Here is a 14,477-nt window from a genome sequence, read left to right as displayed (position 1 = left end):
AATGTGAAAAACTAAACCGATAGATGAGTAAACCTTAAACGAAATCAGAGATGGCAAATAATAGGTGAAATTAATTTTAAAAATCAAAGAAAGGGGTATCTTAGCTTTGTTTCTGTGTTTTAAAACATGCAAACAATGTGATACACGGAAAAAACTATTCCAGTCAAATTTGAAAAAAGTTGTAGAATAAAAAATATTGGTTTAAATTAACTTGGAAATACTTAAAAAGCAAATTATACAACAAATACTACACTAGGCAAAAGAGCAAGTTTACCATAGTGAATTAAAAATATAGAAGATAAATTAATGTGATATAATGCAGAATCAATGGATGATTATAAATAAAACACGACGAAGTTCAAACTACAGAGAAAGTATCATAAGAAGGCAAACTAGTAAGACAGTATTCACAATAACTCTTTTTTTAATATAAGAGGAAACTATGTAAATAAGGCTATTTATATAAACAAGAAACTAAAGATGGAAACAGTAATGCAAAGTTTACTAATCAATATGCATTGCTTCACCCCACACACTTAACTTGACATAGGATAGAGTTTGCTATAGCTTGCAGATACATGACTCAGGCACCAAAACTTGTATATAAACCTAAAGTATGTAATGAGTGAATACCACAATTGCATGATATATAAACCACCTAATATATTATTAAATTGAACTAAATGTATTAGCTAACACTGGCAGTACCATTCTTGATTTTGCAGTCTGGTTTATGTTATACAAGACTATGATCCTGTAAGTGAGCATATTCCTCCAATACATACACATAACATACAAATTCTTATTTTCCAGTGGGTAAGATGCTGTGACAGCCAACTTTTTCATATAAAACAACAACTACATTACAACTGATCCAAACTAATTTCCAAATTTTTCTTTCTCCTTGAAAACAATTTTTATATGCATATTTCTAAAAATCTGGTCTATTCAACTTTTCTCATCAAAGTGCCTTTTTGATCAAACCCCATTTTGCTTCTGAACTGGCAACAGATATGAGTTGTAGCATGGCAAATTTCAATCAGATATTAGGAAAAATATTTGGACAAGTGTGGTCAGTTGGTGATAAAGGGTGGTCAGCTGGAATGGGCTGCCCAGATTGACTATGGTAACTCACGTTTTGAGACTTGATTCACAACTTCAAAGCTGCCCCTGATTTCACCGGAGAATTGGACCAGATAACCTACAAAGCTCTCCTTCATGCTAAGTTATTCTGTGATTCTATGAAATAAGGATGGAGTTCATTTCCTCTGACTAGAAATATGTCTACAGGACTATCCAGATGACTACTCTATGGATAAAGACAAGCACTTTTAGAGAAGCAAACTCAGCTCAACACCTTAGCCAGTTTTCTTAAGACTGGAACACTTATTCTTCACGCTTTTGTCTCTACAAGAATTACAAGAAATAAAGATGACTGTCTGAGACTTGATCTATAATATACATAACCTCAGGTGAAATGAATTCCAGTTCAAGGAATATTTTTTGGATCAACTGCAGCTATGTGTTTATACTGAACAAATAAACAGAACAGAAAGATAGCACAAGACAGTGACTGAACACTGCTTCCTATCACATGTACTGTAATCAACAGTCTTCAGATCTGCCATTTCAACAGCACATTTTTGATCTATGTAAGAAAGAAACATCTGACTTACCATTTCTTTTTGAAGTGAGGCACTAATTTAATTTGAAAATTCAGTCTCCAGCACATGGATTAGAAGAGCTCTTGTATCACACTGCACTGTATGGATAATATTTTTAGACTGAATTTTTTTTTAACACAATATACATTCTTTTGCCTAGTGAGTCCAGTTTATTGGGTAGCCAAGTCTACATTTTTCTAAAAGCAATTCCAACAGAGGGCAGTACTCTCAATGAACTATCCTGTTGTAATTTACCGGCATTCCTGAAGAGACATAGGCACAGACCATTCCTGTATCCTCTGTGAGATATCAACAAGCCCTAAAGTCACAGATTACAAAACACTTAATAAAGGTATGTAAACAGTGATAAAAAGAGCATAGTGTAGATGATCCCATGCTATAAGATTTTGTGTTTCCTCAGAAATACAAAACAACTGAAGCAAATTTGCCAAGAAAAGGTTATGAAAAATCATCAGCTAGTAATGAATGTAGCCTCCAAGACCTTGTTATTACTGTTAACTGTACTATCATACAAAAGCAAAATGACATGCTAACAGTTCTATATTCATTACTTTTATTTTCCAATAACAGATTTTAAATAAGATTTGACTAAGGGTGAGAGTAACATTAAAAAGGGGAATGCCTTATCTGGTTGAGTCTCCCAAGGCAGCTGCTGCTGTGGTGCATTATTTTTCTTTCTTATATAAGGACTGTATTGTCTCAGCTTTGCAATGCAAGCTGTTAGTGCATTTTATTAGAAAGAATGCTACCTTATTAAGTACACATGTTAGTGATGAGTTCTTCACTCTAAAGCCTATCTAGTGGTCAAATCCACCTGAACATTTGCAGTGTAAAACTTTATTATGAGGTTGTAGTTTAAATAATTTTATTGGCAGTGACTGTTATCATCTATTCACAAACCTGGAGCACAAGTTAGAACTCTGACTCTTCCAAATGAGAAGCTTAAATGAGATAATAGATAAAGTGACAGTCTCCCTCTGTGACAAACACACATGACAAGCTTCTGCCTGATGGGAACATTTTTGAACAAAGAAGTTTTGTCAGCAGCTGCCAATTTCTTGACTGAAAGCACTTTGCAGAAAGCACCACTCTTAATTACATTTCATGCACTTTGTCCAGTCAGCTATAGCACACACAATTACAGTCCATTGGAAATGGTCATTCTTCCCTATCAAATCATTGGAATGGGCTACCCAGGGAAGTGGTGGATTCTCTGTCCCTGGAGGTTTTTAAGGTGAGACAGGATGTGGCACTTAGTGCCATAGTCTAGTAACCACAGCGGTGTTGGATCGAGGGTTGGACTTGATCTCAGAGGTCCTTTCCAACCCAGTTGATTCTATGATTCTATGATTCTGTGATTTGGCTAAGACTTCAGGATTGTTGTCTTCAAGTCAGTCTAGTCATAGAACATCCCCATCTTGCCATTTCCACAGGTTTCTTAAATTCTTGTTTCTCTTCCACATCTCCAGGTTAGTTGTAGCCTACCAAATTCCCCCCCCACCTCAGATGAATATGACCTTTATTCTTGGGACTACTTGAACAGCCCTCAGTCAGACAGGTCAAGCATAGGTCTGAAAGAAGCCTTTGCAATTTGCAGGATTTGGCTGGCTGTAATTGCCATACCTTATTTCCTACCAATCAATACAGACTATAAAAACAAATTAAAAGGTCTGATATGCCTACTACTTAACTTTCCCTTTTTTTGTCAGCATATTCACGAAATCTGTTTTCATGCAAAAAAGCGCAATGGTTCAGTTTGGGATTTTTTGCATTTTCTTCTTAACTAAGTATCATCGACTCAGTATGGCCCGAGCTGAAAGATCACCTAGTTCCAATCCCGCTGCCATGGCCAGGGACACCTTCCATTAGACCAGGTTGCTCAAAGCCCCATCCAATCTGGATATGTTCAGCCCCACTGAACACTGCCAGGGATGAGGCATCTACAGCTTCTCTAGGCAACCTCTGCCAGTGTTTTACCACGCTTAGAGTAAAGAATTTCCTCCTAACATCTAATCTAAAGCTACCCACTTTCAGTTTAAAGCCATTTACCCTTGACCTATCACTCCATGCCCTAGTAAATAGTACCTCTGCAAGTTAAGTATATCTCCTTGATATTTTTTTAAGTTACTCTTCATTAACAGAAGTGAAACAGCTTCATCAAAGACATTTTTTCTCCACACATGTGAATCTTGCCTTCATTTTGCATAGAAATGTGTTCCTATGTTATGATTAGAAATTTATATGGATAAAGGTCAATAGATTATACAATACATAGAGAGTTACATGTCAGAAGATAATAGAAATTAAGATATTGAGTACTTGTTTCCATAATTTGGCCTTCGTGATTTATCTTTCATAATTTATTCCTTCCTCAAACATCGTCCTTCCTTCCCCCACTGTGAACTAACTTTTGGTTCACTCTTACATGAAAATGGGTGCAGATCTTTAACTGCGTATAATGATCTTGTTTTTCAGTTGTGTTTATGTTGCCCAGTTTTCCTCATGTGCAAGGATGAGAGGAAGCTGTTAATCTTTTTTATATGAGGAAACTACAATAATGTTTCTTTAACTTACAGATTTGATGTCGAGTTTCTATGGGCCTAAACTCAGGAGGGACTAGACAGTAATGCTATGAGGACATCATGAAACAGATGTGATGGCATCAAATGAAGAGTGAAAGATGATAAACATTATAAGGTTAGGTAATTCTTCTCACAACAATAACCTCTGCAGGAAAAAAACTTTTACAAACCAATTAACTTTTTATTGGAGGAAATACTTTAAAGAAATCATTAATTTCCATCTCAAAGATTAACCTAAAGCCACAACAATAAACTTGTTTTACTTGAAAATGAGTGAATAGAGTCATCAGTACTTTCACCTGCAGGATCCCAGCCATTTGCCACAACTTACCCGCTTATGAAGACGTTCTGCTTCCTCCTGATAAGCAGCAAGTTGCTGTTTCCATTGTTTCACATTGGCAGTGGACTCCAGCAGGGCTGCTGTGAGCTTAGCATTATTACCCTTGAGTGTGGCCAGTTCTGCCTCCCAATGCTTGCTGATTGTCGAACTGCACAGACAGAATGAGAATGATCAGAACCCTGAAATCTCTTCCTTTATTCTTTTAAATCTATTATAAATTTTTAATACCCAGGAAAAATAGAATTATGCAACAAATTCTACGACTAAATGACCAAATGATAATCTAAATGCTCAAATCATCAAAAATATAAATTAAGAAAGTATAGGTATAGCATTATTAGAAAACATCTATTCTCCCAGTTCAACAGGGTATTTTTCTAAATAAAATGTTAAAGATTAACATCAGCTTCCCAAAAGCAACAGCATGCAATTCTGGAATATATGTATGATTAGCCACTATTTTAATATATATGCATATTGAATGAAAGTGCTTTTTTAATTTACTATTTTAAAAAGTGTATCGTAGAAAAGGATTTGTCACTGACTTGATTAAAGAGAGCTAATATAGTGCTTTGTAAGCAGAGCTTGATTGTCTTAATGCAAGTCGTCTATTCCTGAAATATACTTTATTAAATACCATATTTAATTTGAACTTGCAAACTCAAAGATTTTTAATTTTATAATAATATTAATAAGTTTTTGCTCAGTAATATCAGCAAAGACAATAAAGATCAAGTAGCATAGATAAATTACTGTTTTATTTTAAAGTGGAAGCTGATGTTGAGGTTTACTGAAGTAGCTGATAGAGAAAAATCCTTGCTTACAATTTAGTCATTCTCTGAGCAAATGCTTTAATTTTCCAGGTAATTAGTTTGCCATCATCCACAGACCCTATCTTTACACTCAGTATGCAAGGGAAAAATATCTCAGATATATCAGGTGAATGTATTAATAAGCAAATAGCTCACAACAGCATGTGAGGTGCATTCTGACATGGAAAACACATGGAGAAAATAATTACTTTTGCTTAATTAGCTTACTACTAAAGACATAATTGAAAACCAAAGATACGTAACTCTGGCCAAAATGATTTTGTATATAGGTTAGTGGTGAATTATGATCAATTATTATAATTATTTATTATGTTTATGTTAATATGATTAATTTAATTATAATTTACTGTTAATTTACATGCAAGTTTATAGATTTGAACTTTCTACACATGTACAATGAAACATTGCCATCATTTTTTCCACTTAGTTTCTTCTACTTCCTGCATATGCAAAGTCTATCCCACTGAAGCATATTTCAAATACATTATGACTCCTATAAACACCTATAAAGGTGTTCAAAATCAACCAGACACCAAGGAACGTTCATTAACAATTCAGATCATGTGTACTGTTTCACTGAAACATCATATCTGAGTCTTCCGTGCTCCAGCATTTCCTTCCAAATATACTGCTTCATCCCCCTGAGTGGGAACACAAGTTACTCCAGAAGAGGAATAAGGGATTTTTGAATTTGCTTTATCATTTTTTGATCTATACAACTAATCAGAAGTTCACCACTGGAAATTTTAGATCTTAAACGACTAAACTAAAATAATGATGATCCTACTTCATTCAGGGAACACTGACATATTCAAGAAGATAATTACAAATTTCTGGAATGATGTCTACTCTTCTGTTTCTCTAACAAGATTTAATTTTCACTTATAGTAGTCCAATAGATCAACAAATTCTGTTAAAAAATGCTAAAAATATCTAGTTTGTTATTATATTCATAACTCCTCCTTATTGTTCTGATCTGGCAAAAAAATATCCATTCCAGTAGTTTCATGCAAGTGAATAGGTCCATTTAGTAGTCCTGTAGGACTACTAGCAACTACTACTAGCAAACTGTGTGTGATACTGACACATTCTTAGAAAATGTGCCTAACTACTCATCTTGCCCACAGAAGAAACATGCACACAAAATTTTATACTTATGTAACACAGCTGTCTTTCGGACAGTTGCAGGCTGAGAACTATGATCCTTTATTATTGCAAGGAAGTTAATTTTTTTTTTTAAATGTAATAATGTGTATATCTACAATGATATCCTTCTAAGCCACAAAGAACCCAGAAGACAGACTTTCAGGGAGTGATTAGTAATAATGTGAGGGTGATTTGTGGTGTGTTTCACTGTCACCTTTACCTGGTGCCCTCACTACAGTGTCTCTCAAGAAAACAGCCAGGAGCTCTTAAGTTATTCCTTGTATAATGGAATGTCGGCATGAACCATGTCTTTTCCATTACTGCTATGGTTACCCTGGTTCAAAAAATGTAAGGTTTTTTTGGAGCTGGTTATTTTTCAATAGGAATGCATCAGTATTATTTCCAAACTGTACTTTTCTTTCACCAAGGGATCTACATAATGGGCAGGAACATGCCCTACTGTAATATAGGTGCAACTGACCTGTAGCATATACTGGGTTTTTTTCAACAAATAATTGCTATGCTATCTTCTAGAGAGTCTACTACAGCTCCATAAAATAGAAACACATTACTTAAATTATCGAGGTTTGTATAATATACAATGACTTTCCAACTATCTAGACTTACCCTGTTTCTTCTTAGTGGGTATCATACCAGGAAACACAGAAGCAAAGATGTGAATTTTTTGTTTCATAAAATCATAATGTGATTAAAATAGCCCATAGTTATGACTGATTTTTCTCAAATACCTTCTTGAGAAACAGAAAATTAAATTTTGCTCTGTGGATTACTTTGTTTAAAACTGGAGTTAGATTAATTATTTTAGGTCCAGATAAAAGCACACATACAGGAGGCTGTTCTTAAGATAGATTGAGAGTATCTTCGTTGATATTTGTATCTGTAGAGCTACATTGGTTCAAATTTACCAGCACTTTCTGAGGAAACACTGAGAAATGTATGATTCAGACACAAAAAGAATTCTATCTTGGAGGCTAACACCCGTGAGAGGGAACACAGATTCAGAAGCTGATGGGCACATGTGGAAACTTCAGTGGGCTGCCAACAACTGCTAAAGCACATAGCCAGAATTTTTATGGTGGAACAGCTGCACTACAGTCTCTTGAAATAGATACAGGAGGGCTGCACATACTCTTTCTCCCTAAAACCTTTTACTCAATTCCTGTCTGAAAGGCTTTTTTTGCTAAAAGGAATTGACTTTACCCTCAATGGCATTAGATTCTGTCATAGAAAATACACACACAGCCCTGTCAGGTTGTCTTAATAATTGTAAATATCTAAACCAAATCTGAATCATTCCATGATTCAAAACAATTTCATGTGTTCTGAGAATACGTGCTCTATAAAGCACTTTAAATACAACACTTGCTCAGTGATCACAGTAATCCAAAGTGCAGTGCAACTTCCACCAGAACACCTTCCAACTCTGCACTGTGGTGTAAAGCTGTGTGTGCACACCTGGGGACATGCAGCCATACATACTTGCAGTCCTGTGCCACAAGAATTCAACCTGCATACATGTTTTGTTTTCTTCTCAAAGCCATCCATCCCTCTGCTGACAGCTTAGTGCTTCAAACCTGCGAGAATTAACATCACTGACTGCCTGACACAAAGTTTCAAGATAGTCCTTCGAAAAAAACCCAAAACATCCTCCATCTGGAACCATGCTTGTTGCCTGTTTCTCAATATGAAAAACTCTCCCAAACTATTAAAAATAACAGAGATTAAAACCTGATCATTTTATGTGAAACTTCTGACCATCTGAAAGCAAGAAGAAAAGCTATTTTGCATACATCCCATTACTGTCAAATACAAGAGTGAGAAAGGGCCTCTAATGGATAACAGCAAAATATCAGTTCTGTTGGCTCAACCAGTCATGCTAATTAAAAAAAATGCTTTCACAGCAGAGGTTTGGGTCTGATCCTAACAACTGTTCACGGGATCACAAGCACTTGTTAGCAAGCAAAAGGTCAAAACTCTCCTGAATCTCTTTACCCTTGGTGCTGGCCACAGAATCTGGTACATATGTAACATCAGACATGTCCAGTCAGAACACCACATGGTGCTCCTCCGTCAAGGCAAAGGATTCAAAGTCAGGTATTTAATATCTTTGACATTCAGTAATTCAACCACTTCCACAAAACAGTCCTAGAAAAATTGATGACTGGTATCACTCAGCCTGACTGTTACTCCCTCTGAAAACCTACTTTTAGGCATTCCATACTTTTAGGCATTCAAACCAATTAACATCAGGTCGATCTCCTTTCTCATTGGGGATTAGTTACAAGCTCAGTAAATCACTGAAGAATAGCTTTGGTATCTCTCCATCTGTGACCTGAATAGTGTGCCAGAGGCTATAAATGCACGATTATCTTTCTCTGCAAAGTAGGTCACTTAAGGAAAATTAATCCGAAAAGCTCCAGTCACCATATTTAGCCAGTTGGAGAAGGCTTGCAAACAGAAGGAGGAGGAAGTACACATTAATGAGTTGCATTTAGAATAAAGGTATTTTGAGAGATGCCTTCATGAAGCAAAGAAACAAAGGCACTTGAAATCAAGTTTCTGCTTTTTGAATCATTATTGTTTATTCATTGTTTGCAAAGTTGGATGCAGTACCAACACTGAATAACATGGTTTAAACTTTATTTCAGATTTACTGAAACAAAATGTGTGTAGAATTCTGCTTTATTAATATTTAGAGGGCTTAATACTGCATTCATTGCATAAAATTAATTAATTTTAAAATTCTTCTACAGCATAGTCACGGTTTCAAAAAACTAAAGTTTTTCTAGAGTGCATAAATTCTTTTCTTCAGGTATCACTGTGATGTGCACTGTGGGTGTGTAGTGAGCAGCACTATCTTGGGACAGCAGAAATAAGGGGGAATTCAGTCGAGTAAGAATGAAGTACTTTCACCACAAAATTTGGATTCTGATATGGTAATTAAATCCATAAGACTTGACAAATATGAACGGAGCAGAGTCCTTGTAGCTGCTGCCCAGATTATAAATAGTGGCATGTGTTGGAAGCAGCCCAAGAGTCTGGTGGAGTGAGCATTACCAAACAGCAGGAGAGGTATATCAACCAGCTGGTAGCAATGCATCAGCTGTGCTGGCTGCAAGGGGTGATCCCTTCTGACAGCCTGGCTGGTGAGCCTTATAGAGCAGCTCTTCATGCTTGATGAAGTACAGGGACATTGTGAACCTTTTGGTTCTGTTGCAGTAGTATCCAAGAAGAGCAGTGAACACAAGTAGTGGCCCTTCTTCTCTTTGGAAGTGTAAGGCAAGTATTTGGTTTATGTAAAACTCTACAGTGCATTTGGAAAGCAATTCTGCAAAAGGTCCTTGGATAATCCTCCATATTAAATAAGCTTCAGTTAATGCTGAAAGCTGGAAGGGTGAGATCTCTGCAACAAGCTATGCTTCCTATTGTCTACATTGAAATTATGTGACTGTTTGATTAGATGGAGCTGTTGACTCTGCTGGCACAGTGGGGGATTGCAGCATACCTCAAAATATTCCTAAAAGCTCACAAGAACCCTCCTCTCATTCAGTCTGAAAATTAAACTTAATCTCCTCAGTTTATATCCTGATTTAAACAGGAATTTTTGTAATTTCACCCCTTTCCAGAGATTTCAAAAAGCTACTTTATGATGAAAAGTATTTAAACAAGATGGGTTGGGGAGTTTGATTACTTGCTAGTCCAAAGCACCATAAGCTCTTGGTAATGATATCTCCCTCTCCCTTGAATGCAAAGAAAAACTGGAAACAGAAGGGAGTTTTGTCCTCTATTGAATTACACCTAATTAGGAACCCTACAGTGAGTGAGAAGTTGAAGAAAGAGCAGTGTAGCAGACCAGGATCTATCTCACCAATCCAGGAAGAGACATGGTTTTGAGTTGTTCTGCCATTTTAGTTTTTGTGCAGAACTTCTGCTTGTATGGGCCCAGTAGATTAAACCACTCAAAAAACTCTGCATTATGTACATGTGAGGGACAGAGTCATTCAGTTAAATAATTAAAGAACAGCAAAAGCGGGCAAGCTATAGTAAGAATGACAGATTTTTAAGAAAAAAACTTAAGAAACAAAAATATTGCATCTTCACTGTCACTGCTTATTGTTTTATATGTAGTTCTGATTAACTGGACAGATACAAAAGAAAGTCTTATTTGATAAACTGGAATTAATTTTAAAAAAAGTAAAGCCTCTCAAAATTATAATCCAGAGATAATTACCAGGAAATTGCTTTGAGTTAAATATTTTGAGTAAGGCCAATGAAAAACTAATTAATATTCAAAGAGATCCTTATCCTTAATTAGAGTATTCAAAAGAATTTTTAGCAAAGGAGGATAGCTCCCCTGAGGAGAGAAGAAGGAACATTAACAGGGCATGAAAGATCTGTTCTTCCCTTTGGGATAAGGAATATCTACATGATCTCAGTGGAGTTACATCAGCACAAAACCAGGGAAACATGGTTGTGAATCAGCTTGCAGCAAAAGAGATGAAGGAGGCCCTTGAAGCACATCGTACTTTGAGTGAGGTGCCTACTATCAAAGCCACACACACCTGCTGGAAAGCGAGAAAGGCAGCTGGATGGATGAAATCAGCAGGTGAGAGCATTACATTTCTGGGAGTCTATTATCCTGTATGAATGTTGAAGGTTTATCCCATTCCAGGATGTATTGTTTTGTTTGCACACCCCTTCTCTCAACTCTGAGCCACAATATACTTGAACTCCTAATTTCTATATCAGTGTAGAAGACAAATGCAGAAGCTTTTTCTGCAGATTTGTGCAGCTCCATATATGGAGATATTACAGATTTCTCCTTCAAGGTGTTTCACATATAATCTTTCATTTAGTCTTTCACCGTACTCTTGACTGCATTCTCAATCACCAAGAGTACCCATGCAGGCCACAGACAGGAGAAAAATTGCCTTTTCATTTCTTTTACAGGCAGTCCTGCTCTTAGAAAGCTCTTGTCCTGTGCCTTATCAGCTCACTGGGAAGGATCACTAGCTTTGCAGACTTTATGGATGAAAACCACAAAAGAAGTTGATATAGACTCTTTCCACTATATAGCAGACCACTATGCATAGCAAATTGATGGCTATATCCTATTTAGATCCACCATCTAAATCTATGCTCTTTATTTTATAAGACAGCCTTCATTCATCACAGGGCCTATAGAAACCACCACAACACACACTTCTTTCAATATGGGAACCTATCACTGGGGAATAGACTGGATATGAAATTAATTTTAAGGAAGGGAAATTTCTCATAAATACTACCTTTGGTAACCCAGCATAGTATTTTGCAAAAGGCAACAAAGCCAGAGCTAAAAATGGCTAAGTATGGTGGTGTTCACTGCTTACTGAAAAACTTAGAGTCAACAGAACAGAAGAGCTCTTGAAATGCGTTCCATGGAATGTGGAAGATTAGGTATTAATACAAAAGTGTTGCTTCAGCAAAGATCTCTATGCATCCGTGACTTAGATCAGGTCCTAATCCTGACCAAAATTAAAAGGGGGAACAAAAGAGAAAAACTATCTTTCCAAGTTTCTTATATTGTCTGTTACTGGACGCTAAATGTGTTTACACAGATGACATTTAAACTCCACTTCTCATTAAAACTGCACTGCTAGGAACAGTTTTAAGCATGTTTTTGTACACTGTATCACAAAGCAAAAGACTTACATTTAACCTGAAGACAGTCCCTGATTTCTCTGAAGAGGCTCAACTTTTAATTTTATACTTTTAATAAGATGTCATTTTTATCTCAGTCATTTAATTTTATATATTAGACATTTGGTTATCTCTTCATGAAGGTCATAGAAAATAAACAAAAAAACAGTAACTCTTTCTTATAACTTTTAGCTCTTTGAAAGAGCAAGCATGGCTAATTAATTTCTAGCTTTTTTGCACTAATCATTAAAACCTTATCAACCTAACAATTATCACATTCTCTGAAATATTAAAAAATATTTGCCCTGAGATTGCTTATCAGTATCACTGCAACTATTTTATTCTCATGCCTGTGAGACCTTGCAGGCCTAAAATCTTACCACATATTTGAAAAAGTAAAAAAAAAAAAGTTGCCCTAATTCCTTTATTGAAACTGCGTATTGGCATAATTGTAAGTTGTTTATTCTCAGATCTGTAATGTACCTTATATTTTTCATATACCCAATAAGTTTTTTAGTGTATTGAACATTAGGCATAATTCCTTACTGTTGCTATGGTGCTGAATACTTAAAATATACCAACAAAGTTACATTTTCAAAAGCAACAAAGTTATTTAGGAACTTACATTCTATCTTCTAAAATGACTAGGTATTTGGCTGCAAAGTAAAGTTGACTGGCATTTATGGCACTTGATCACTTCAAGAAAGCAATTAGATGATGTGACTATCAGCAAGTCAGATAGTAGGACACAGTGACCCTGACACTAAAGTCATCCAAATAATGGCCACTTTCACTGTGGAACTCATCTGTACACACAAGAATTTAAAGCAGTTTAACTGCAAATTCACACTCTGAATTAGTATGGATTAATTCTGCTGAGGCCCCTGGCTACACAAACATCCAATTTTCTCTAAAAAATCCTACAATAACAACGATTTGTGTGTGCACAGAATCAATTTGCACTCTCTCAGCAATGTAACAGAATAGAGTATCTGACTTTCCTACGCATGTCTCACCAGGGTTCTCATTTATTGACTGCTATTCAGATTTCAACAGTTTCTTCGAACTGTGCTCTCAATTACACCTTGTTGAGTTTGAGAAACTTCCCTAGCTTTACCACAAAAATGCTGCGGTAGTTAGGACAAGGACAACTCCTTCCACTCATGGCCAAAACGCCCTGTGCTTCCAAAGGCTGTATGGACTGGGGAGTTTGCACTCCATGCGAACGGGTGCCCTGCTCAGTCACACCTGGCCAGGGAGATTCTAAGCACTGTTTGCACATAGTCAGATTTAACACCCTTCCATTTCTACAGTCTTTGAGGCTTTGTGGGATCTGTAAACCTCCCATTCCCACTTGAAATACTCCTGGGCATGCAATGTAGATCTGTGTTTTTGTGCAAGGAGAATACCATTCAAGTGGGTGGCAATGAAGTCCTCCAATCATTGCAAGTATGCCAGACTGGAAAGGGACTCTACAAAACACAGTAGCGGTGTCTTACAGCTGCAAGGACACTGAACAGCCACAGAAGAGATGCAGCATCACTGCTGTTCGTGAGAAAACAGTTCAGTCCTCAGTGCCCAGCACATTTTATTTAGCTGTATAGATGTGGCCTGCGAGGCTCTGGCAGCTACAGGTTGATTCTGTGGAGCTCAGCACAGCAATAACAGAGTGAAGACAGTAAAAGCTATGCTCTGGGCAACCCTAGTCACATGCAGAGCAGTGACAGGGCTAAAGAGACATCTCCCAACCCTGTAAGTCTGATGGATACCACATGGTGGAGATCCTCAGCATAAGCCTCTATCTGCATTTCTAGGTTCTGTCATAGCTGTAACTGGAGTGTGTTATGCCACTGCTGAAGACAGAGTAGCTGTTACAAGTAGCTCAGTGTGAAAGATTTACAAGTGCCTATTTTAGATCTTAGCTGAACCTTCTGTTATTGATACCACAGGACAGCTCAGCCCATAAGACCCCTTAATGCTGGTTCCTGTCTTATTTCCATAGCAAACACTGACCTCAGCAGAATACTCCTTATAGCTGCAGGGCCTCACAACTCCACTACCAGCAGCAGAAAGGCATTCTTACAGAATGACCAACAGAAATAGTTCTATGTGATTAGATAGTCATCTAAAGATTCTGAATTATGACTACTTGGCCTCCACCCAGATAGCACATTAGGTTATCTTACCA

General features: G+C 36.7%; 1 protein-coding gene across 2 annotated transcripts in view; it reads right to left on the bottom strand.

The window, feature by feature from the left end:
* Positions 1–14,477, bottom strand: part of HOMER1 (homer scaffold protein 1) — a 94,322-nt gene that overhangs the window by 24,708 nt on the left and 55,137 nt on the right. For both annotated transcript variants that reach the window (XM_050329490.1, XM_050329489.1), the window contains one exon: positions 4,599–4,755. In XM_050329490.1, the coding sequence (XP_050185447.1) occupies positions 4,599–4,755 (157 nt within the window). The remainder of the gene's footprint in view (positions 1–4,598; positions 4,756–14,477) is intronic.

This window comes from Myiozetetes cayanensis, unplaced genomic scaffold (assembly GCF_022539395.1).
Source record: "Myiozetetes cayanensis isolate MyiCay16 unplaced genomic scaffold, myiCay2020 scf4, whole genome shotgun sequence".
NCBI classification, from domain to species: domain Eukaryota; kingdom Metazoa; phylum Chordata; class Aves; order Passeriformes; family Tyrannidae; genus Myiozetetes; species Myiozetetes cayanensis.
The sequence above is the reverse complement of the archived record's forward strand: the minus strand, read 5'-3'. Positions and strand labels throughout refer to the sequence as shown.